This window comes from Tachysurus vachellii, chromosome 8 (genome assembly GCF_030014155.1).
Source record: "Tachysurus vachellii isolate PV-2020 chromosome 8, HZAU_Pvac_v1, whole genome shotgun sequence".
NCBI classification, from domain to species: Eukaryota; Metazoa; Chordata; class Actinopteri; order Siluriformes; family Bagridae; genus Tachysurus; species Tachysurus vachellii.
Window position 1 is genome coordinate 6069114 of NC_083467.1, and position 8702 is coordinate 6077815.

At 36.5% G+C, this 8702-nt stretch overlaps 1 protein-coding gene across 1 annotated transcript; it reads right to left on the bottom strand.

Annotated features, from left to right (window-relative positions):
- Window positions 1-2339: 2339 nt before the first annotated feature.
- Window positions 2340-6699, bottom strand: LOC132849903 (E3 ubiquitin-protein ligase TRIM39-like). The gene is made up of 6 exons (XM_060875918.1): window positions 6133-6699; window positions 5738-5833; window positions 5418-5648; window positions 5267-5289; window positions 5062-5180; window positions 2340-4673 (listed from the first exon to the last, which is right to left on the bottom strand). The coding sequence occupies exons 1-6, from the start codon at window positions 6529-6531 to the stop codon at window positions 4129-4131; spliced, it is 1413 nt and encodes a 470-aa protein (XP_060731901.1). The 5' UTR covers window positions 6532-6699; the 3' UTR covers window positions 2340-4128.
- Between the last annotated feature and the right edge of the window lie 2003 nt (window positions 6700-8702).

Consider the following 8702-nt stretch of genomic DNA (forward strand, 5'->3'; position numbering starts at 1 on the left):
CGGCATGTGCTTTACATCAATTCATATATAAAGTGCAAGAGAAACTATGAGTATGCAATATTACGTTGTCAATTAATAAGTAGCCCTGCGATGGGCTGGCACTCCGTCCAGGGTGTATCCTGCCTTGATGCCCAATGACGCCTGAGATAGTTCGGATAAGCGGTAGAAAATGAATGAATGAATTAGTAAGTAATGAAATAAAAGTAAAGCACTAATAAATCCTGTAACTGGTACGTTGTGTGTTAGCTGGGAAGGATTTGCATACACGTGATGTTCATTCTATTTATCAGCAGCAGTTTCCATGTTTTATTAACAGTTCATGTACTGTGTATTTACCATTGGAACTGTAGTTCTGTAACCCTAAAATGAAACATTATTTTTTTATATTATTTTGTATATTTTTTAAATTACTCTGCTGGCTCATGCAAACCTCCCAACATTATTGGATTAATAAAAACTAGTTTGGGACTGCTATTTAATAGCCTTACATTATAGGTCTATTTATAAGTGTTGTATAAAGTACTAGAAAGCAATACTTGAGTAAAAGTACAAGTATCGTACTAGAAAAAGACTTTGGTAGAAGTGAAAGTTGCCTTTTAGAATATTACTCAAGTAAAACTCTTAAAGTATCTGATACTGTACTTAAGTATCAAAAGTAATTTTCTGATATTTAATATACTTAAGTATTTGAAGTAAAAGTAAAAAGTAAAATTTCAGTGATTTTTGGTAGGCATAAGAGGCACTTCATCCGGTAGGATGAATCTTTCAATCCAATGTACAGAAACATTTCTTGCAAATACGGCCACGGGTGTATAACGTTATATTCTTCACCCTGTTCACCGAGTTCACCCCTATCGCCGGGGTGGTCGTCTACGATAACGGGAGGTCCTCCAGTAGGTGCTTCCATAGCGGTTTCAGTTCAGAGTTTTATACATGGGGTAGCCAGAGGGTGGCCAAGGCAACTTTAGGGGGTCCACAGGCTATGACACAAATTACACTAACAAGGAGCATGGATGAATCCCATAATTGCTCATTACCTCAAGATACGAGTTTAATTCGTTCCGTGACTTTGCAAATGTTCATTCACCTATTTATACATTTCTTATAGACAGTTTTCTCATCAAGCTATATTTTTCCCTTTTTCATTTTTGGCCACACCTTTGCACCATGCCATATTTTGGTCTGAAGTTAACTCTGAAGCTATTTACAGTACACACAGATTACATTTCATTCCCATTTCACAATACTTAGGCCCTAGGTTATTCTCTTGATTAATCGTCCAATGAAACGTTTTCATAGCTTATGCACTGGACATGTAGGAGTAAATAAAAACCTCAGTGTTTATGTATATTGTAGCAATAAATGTGGAAAATAATTCATATGAAATTATAAACCGATAAACCCGAAGTCATTCATTTCCTATGGAGAGTCGCAAAGGCGCTGCGTGAGGTGCCGACCATTTGGGGATCCGTAATTTTCGGATCCGTTTTAAGCGTTGGATCCGTTAAAAATTTTAACTTGTGCGACTACACCGCATCTGATATGCCGACCGGACAGGTTTTTATTAAAACGACCGGCAGATGTTAGTGAGGAAAGAGTGACAAAAAAAGGCAAAAACAAGTGAAGAGAAAAGCGATGAAGAAAATTAAGCAAAATTAATGTAAAGAAAACAGAAATTGTAGCAATTAACTTCCATCCATCCATCTTCTACCGCTTATCCGGGGCCGGTTGCAGGGGCAGCAGTCTGAGCAGGGACACCCAGACTTCCCTCTCCCCAGACACTTCCTCCAGCTCCTCCGGGGGAATACCGAGGCGTTCCCTCCAGCGTGTCCTAGGTCTTCCCCGGGGCCTCCTCTCGGTTGGACATGCCCGGAACACCTCCCCAGGGAGGCAATTAAGTTCAGTTAAGTTAAGAGAATTTCAGTTCTGTCAGCACCACTTTGTCAAAAGAGAATTTATTAGATGATATGCATACAGTTAGTGTTGGCAGTATGGTTCTGTTCTGGACAAAAATCCACGCGCCCGTCCGTGCGCATGCGTGGTCAGAGCGCGGGGAGCATGGTCGGGTAATATGGATGTCGTAACCGGATTGGTGCGCGTCGTGGACAGCTGATTAACAGATGATGCACGCTTGACGACGTGGCCTGCCAGAACTAACACGGTGCTTGATTTAAATTCGTTAATTTTAATGAAGTTTAGTTAAGTTCCATTTAAGTGTAAAGTAGCATTAAGAGTGTACAGTAGCGAGTAAGTGAACGAAAGCGAAAGTGTACGTACGAGATAAAATTCCTCCTGTTTACTCCTCCCTCAACCTCCGTGCGCATCTTCCATGAAGTAAAACCAGTTTATTTTTTTTAACATTCTCTTTTATTACTGTATGTTTTTATACAATATTTGTCATTTATAAATACAGGTACTGTACATTTTTCATATTCAAACAACTGGAGTGGAATTTTGCGAGCTGGAACGGATTAATGGGATTTCAATGAACTAAAGGTTTTCAATTAAATGCATTTGAAATCTTAAGTACATTAAACTTAAAATGTGTTGTTTTTTCAACAAGACAAAATTAACTTTTTTAGGGCAACGAGTTTCCATACATTTTTTAAGTTCAATCAACCTGTAAGGGCTTACAGTGTACTGAGCAGAAAGGTCTGTCTGAACACATACGTCTTTGTAAAAGTCTCATTGTAGGTCTTTACATTATCACAGTTACTCAATTTGCTGCATTACTCCACTATTCCTGTGACTGCAAACTTCAAATAACAGACTCATAACTTTCTTACACATAAATATTTTTCTTTCTTTTCATCCTTTAACACATCCTAATACATTTGATGATATTTATGGGTGGTTCCAGATAAAGATAAGACAATCATTATAAATAACATACAGGACTTACATACATATAGTACACAAACTCGCCATTGATAAACTTGACATTCACTAAAGTCACAACTGTATGGTTTTAAGCTTAACATTGACTTAAATCCTACATGGAATATTGAAATGAGTTTTAATACTGTTGAGATCCTTAAAGGGGGTAAGCTGACAGGCCTCCACACACCCTGTTATATTTTATAGCATAAATATTATATATTATATATTTATTAAATAATCAAACAAGCTGCGCTTAGTGAAATACAAAAGAGCATCATAGTTTTTAACAAAAACAATAGTCCATTTCTCATGTTATGCTAAATCTACATCCAAGTTAACAATAAAATAGCCAACAGCTGAAGCTACATGATGTCTGGTCAAGTGAATGACAAAAGAAAACCTTTGTTATGACATGAGGATCTACAAAGAAATTGTAGCTGGAAGTGTTTTCATTAATTCATTAATTTTGTTATATTTTGAATCAGAGGATCAGAGTTTGTTAACTACTCTGCAGACATGTTATTCTGTACATCAAAAACCATATTCGGTAGTCGCTGTTGAAATATGTATATACATGAAACATTTACAAATGGGGTTTAAATAGTCCGTGTACCTTTTACTCATTTGATATCCTATTTATGGCCATAGTCAGCTATGAGATCACAACAAAAACATAACTATAACATGAGAACCTGAAAACACACCGACTCCAGACCGTACAGAATAAACATAAAACAACAACTGACCAAAACAGACACAAAAAGATAAATATATAGAGGACAGAACATCAGGGTAGATGGGAAAAGGTGACATGGCGGGAAAGCAGAACAATAGGAATACATTAAAGACACAAGCTTTTAAAGTCTCAGATTGTTACAAATGATTTAAAATACATCAATGAATTTAAATAATCTATTTCAGATATCATGTTCTACACATAAAGAGACTTTAATTATTTTAATTTCCTTCTGGGTTTTTTTGTGCTATGTAGTTAAAAATCATTATTAAAATCACATTATTTTGATTCAAGTCAACAAGTCGTTATTTTTACTCAAGCACTTTCATTTACAAAAATTAAAAAAAAATTTCAGAATATATATATATGTGTGTGTGTGTGTGTGTGTGTGTGTGTATTGACTATTGACATTATTTTGATTACATTGTCAAAGTGAGTCAAAATAACACCACAACACTTTGATAAACTTTTTACAATAAACTGTTCAGTTCACTCTGTAAAGTGAATAAGCTCTAACTGATCTGATTCACTCTTACAGAGCACTGAAGTGGGACGAACATTAGAGGACATTCTTTACGAATTGCACGTAGGAATGGCAGTAATTTGTCAGTAAATGTGTGTGTGAAAGTGTGTATGTGTGTGTTAGTAAGAGGGTTGGAGAATGACAGCTTTCCTCTGTCCCAGTCCAGTTTCACTCTGATCCTCTGTAGTTTCTGTTCTACTGAGAGGGGAGTGGATTTCTGTGGTGTAGAACATACTCCATATTTACCTTTATAATATCCCACATACCACAATCCACTTCGGGAGAATATTTTCTCCTTCCTCTGAGCAGATTCTGTCATCACACCCACAACCCAGACTATATTGTCTCCAACATCAACATCCCAGCAGTGTGTCCCTGAGTTAAAGCCCTCAGAGCCCAGGATACAGCTATATTCATCAAATCTCTCTGGATTATCTGGAAGTTTCTGTCTCTCATCACTGAATCTCACACTGGTCAGATCATCAGATACAATGAGATTAGGATGAACAGTGTTGGGGTCCAGAGTTACAGGTGCTAAGCAAATACACACACACACACACACACAAACACACACACACACACACACACACACAAATCATTTATAAACAAATATAACTGCAATTTTCAGAGTGCTTGAATTAGAAATGTCTGTAAAATGTCTGTAAGCCGCTACAACTCTCCATGTTTTCACTCAGTTTCTCTGCTTACACTTCAAACACTGATCAGTCTGACACCTAATAGAAGCCTTTCAGAATAAGAGTTCCCTTATGTTACATGAGTACAAAATGAACATAGTAATAATAATAATAATAATAATAATAATAATAATAATAATAATAATAATAATAATAATACACACAAATAAGAAAGAAAGAAAGAAAGAAAGAAAGAAAGAAAGAAAGAAAGAAAGAAAGACTCTTACTGTATTGGACAGTGTCCTGCATCTTCTTCCAGACTCTGAACCTCAGGTTGGCCAGATGTTTTGCCACATGGATCAGTGCTCCTGAAAGCTCCTCTGGATGCTGCAGTGTGCACTGGGCTCTGCAAAAACATTCAGGAGTCAGTGTTGCTGTGGCTTTGGATTCAGAAACACAGAGAAGCAGAGAGACAGGAACCACATCACTCACCTTTTCACTGTGGCCTTGTAGTTCTGGAAAACAACAAAGCACATATCAGTGGATATGATTTACATTTTTACACCACTGAAATGTGACGTTTCTGACAATGGAAAGAAGTTTTAAATTCTCACAGTATAAATACTGACTAAATGATCCTCACTTGTAACAACAGAATGTCTTCAGCTCTCATCTCCTCTTCTATGGCTCTGATTGTGTCTGAAAGTGATGATATGTCTCTGCTCAGCTTCTCAATCTTCTCCTTCATCCTCTGACTCTTCTGCTCATCTTCCTCTCTCAGTGTAGCAATCCTGACTGCCTCTTCAAATCGTAGAAACTGGTGAAGCTTCTCAAACTGTTCCTTAATCTGATGCTCTGTGTGTTGGGCCTGAATCTGCAGTGAAGAGGAAAGTAAATTAAATATAACTGATTTTACAATGATGTAGAATAGAATTCTATCAAAACCATGTTATTGATTTTAACCTTTATATGTTCTGCAGTCTGACTCCAGTTCAGTTTACAGTCTGTAAAGATCTTCAGTTTCCCCTGTAAGGTCTTTAATGCAATTTTGAGCTTCTCCTGAAATAAATTAACACACATGGAGACTATGTGTTTCAGCTCTTATTGTACACATTGTTAACTCAGATCACTGATTATTAAGGGGATTAAACTGTAGAATGTGAAACATGTGTTTTTAATGACCATGAGACAGTTTTCTTATATTTTCTTGCAAAAACATTCAAATGAACTTTTGAAATGCACAAAAAAGACCAAAAGAAAATTATGAGAAGCTAAATTGCATTTGCTAAATTGCATGTTTTTTTAATTACATAATGTATCTAAAGTGACACATGACCTCAAATGTACATTTTATTTACCTTACAGTCTATTACTGCCTCATCAATGGGGAAGAATTTGTGGTTGGTGTGTTTTCTTGAAGTCTGACACACCACACACACCGGCTGGTGATCGTCCAGACAGAAGAGTTTGAGTTTCTCACTGTGCAGACTGCAGACTGTTTCAGACCCTGATGAAGATCTCTGACTTCTCTCCTGTAAGAAAGTCTCACGCAGGTTCTTTAAGACCAGGTTTATAGGTGGAGTTTCCATAGATGACTTCCTCCTACAAACAGGACATTCTCTGGATCCTTTGGTCTTCCAGAACTGCTGCAAACACATTTTACACACACTGTGACTGCAGTGTAGTAAAACAGGATCCTTGAAGATGTCATAGCACACAGGACAGGAGAAATCCTCCTCTGAAAACTTAGAAGCCATTTTATTTTACTGCTGCTTTTGTTCTCTCCAGTCTGAATGCTCAGAGTTTCAGGTTGTCTTTGATAAAATTTTACACACGAAGATTTCAAGATTATTTGGGTCCAGTTAATGATCCCTTCCTTTCACAATGCTGACTCAGATTTCTTCATAAACTGAGAATAAACCTAAACTCACCAGAGCAGAAGACTGCAGGCTGTATATAAAGGACTGCAGTTGTCTCAGACTCCTCACTTCCTTAATAGGAGGAGTTTTACAGAGGAGTTTTACAGAGGAGCTGTTTACTATCTACAGTCACCAGTTACATCAGAAACAGTACACAACACTTACACTTAGTATAAATAAACAAACCATAATTTTAGTACAAATTTATCCAGTGATGAAAGATTAAATCAGGCATAAATAATCGTGCAGCATTTTTCCCAGCATGACAATGTGGTTCTTAATATTGCTAAAATTTGATCATTTAGTGAAGAAGAATAGGAAGACAACGAAGAAGAAGAAATGAGTCTTGTCTCTATAAGAGCTTTGGAACAGTCTTGCAAGGTAAGGTGTAAGACGGAATCATTTCTGAAGTATTTTCTTTTAATATAACTATTGGTAAAGCGTGCATAAGCCCCTTATCAAGAGGTGATAGTTTAGCTTTAAATAAAAGGCTCTAGCGTCCTTTTGTCAGTTAGATTTTGGTTTGATTTTGTTTAAACTCCTGCGTCTTAAAGTACATCAGCACAAGGCTGTGCTTGGAGCATAGTATATAAAGAAGATTTACAGCTTTGGAAGAGAGACTACCTATGACTTGGTCACAGTCACAAGCAGGGGCACATTTCCATATGCAAAGGCCCCTGGGCTACATCATTACTATGGGCCCCTCCCTCCCCATGAACAATTTAAAATGACACTAATGTACGAATACATTTTAATTGCCTACATTTAAAAAGTTTTTTTCCTTGTTTTTCTTGATGTGAAGTCTTTGATGAGGTCTGAAAAATGCAATTTCTGGAGAATGTCGCTCTCTAGAGACATTAAGGTTAGATGACAGAGACACTCCTGGCCCATAACAGAACGCAGCCTGTTTTTCACCAAGGCCAGTTGACCTTTCACCAGTGGCATTTGTTACAAGTAGCGTTAGAAATAAGCGAAGAACGATGTTTGTAAATACAGATTCTAACTTCCGCTGTTTTATTATCTTGATAAGCTTTCTTGCTGTGGTGTTGGTTTCCTTTTGTATGATTGCTTTAATATGTCAAAGTTTATCCACCAAGTCAATTTCCAAATCTCTTCAGTATTTATTTTGCAGTTTCAATTTAAAAACCCAAGATAATGGTTTATGTCGTCATATGAACGGAATTAGCAGTCCAGCTCCGCTACCAGTCTGTCAATCACCAGTACAAAAAACAATTGAAGAAAAGAAATCTCGGCCTGACAAGTAGTGGTCTGGCTCTGTAGTTTCATTACATGCAGGGCACGTTTTAGATCAACGCAGGCCATCCCTCAAAGTTTGGGGATTTAAAAAAAATAATAAAAAATCGACTGGTTGCGTTATTATTATATTATTATATTATTATTATATACTATTATATAGTATTTATATATTTTCATTTTATTTATATATTTTTTATTAAATTACTTAAATGCAGATAATAATCTGCAAACCTAAAAATAATTTAAAAATAGTTTAAAGTTTAAACAAATGTTTAATAAAAAAATTCAATGGAAAAAAAATTGTGCATTTAGTAGGCCTCTCCCCAGTGCAGGACCCTGGGCTTTAGCCCATGTAACCCATGATTTAATGCGACCCTAGTCACAAGCTGTAACACAGGTACCTCCAAGGTGTTGAGGTCAGACCTGTTTATAAACCTAGAAATGACACAGTGAAACACCACATGGATACTTTATGGCTTTGTTGTAGGTTTTGACATGGAGATGTCCAGGTTCTCACTTCCCCAGGGTAAAATACAGGACATACAAACTTTAACTGCTCTACTGTATATTTTTATTTAACTGTCAGCAATTGTAATTATAACTGATAAACTTTGGTTGTCATTAATGTTCACTAGGTGTGCAACACTTACTAGATTATGTCTTGTAGGCTTTTATACACATCATTACATATCATTACAGCTTCAGTGTTGTAATTCAGTAAAAACAACTTCACTAAAAATACTTCGTTACTG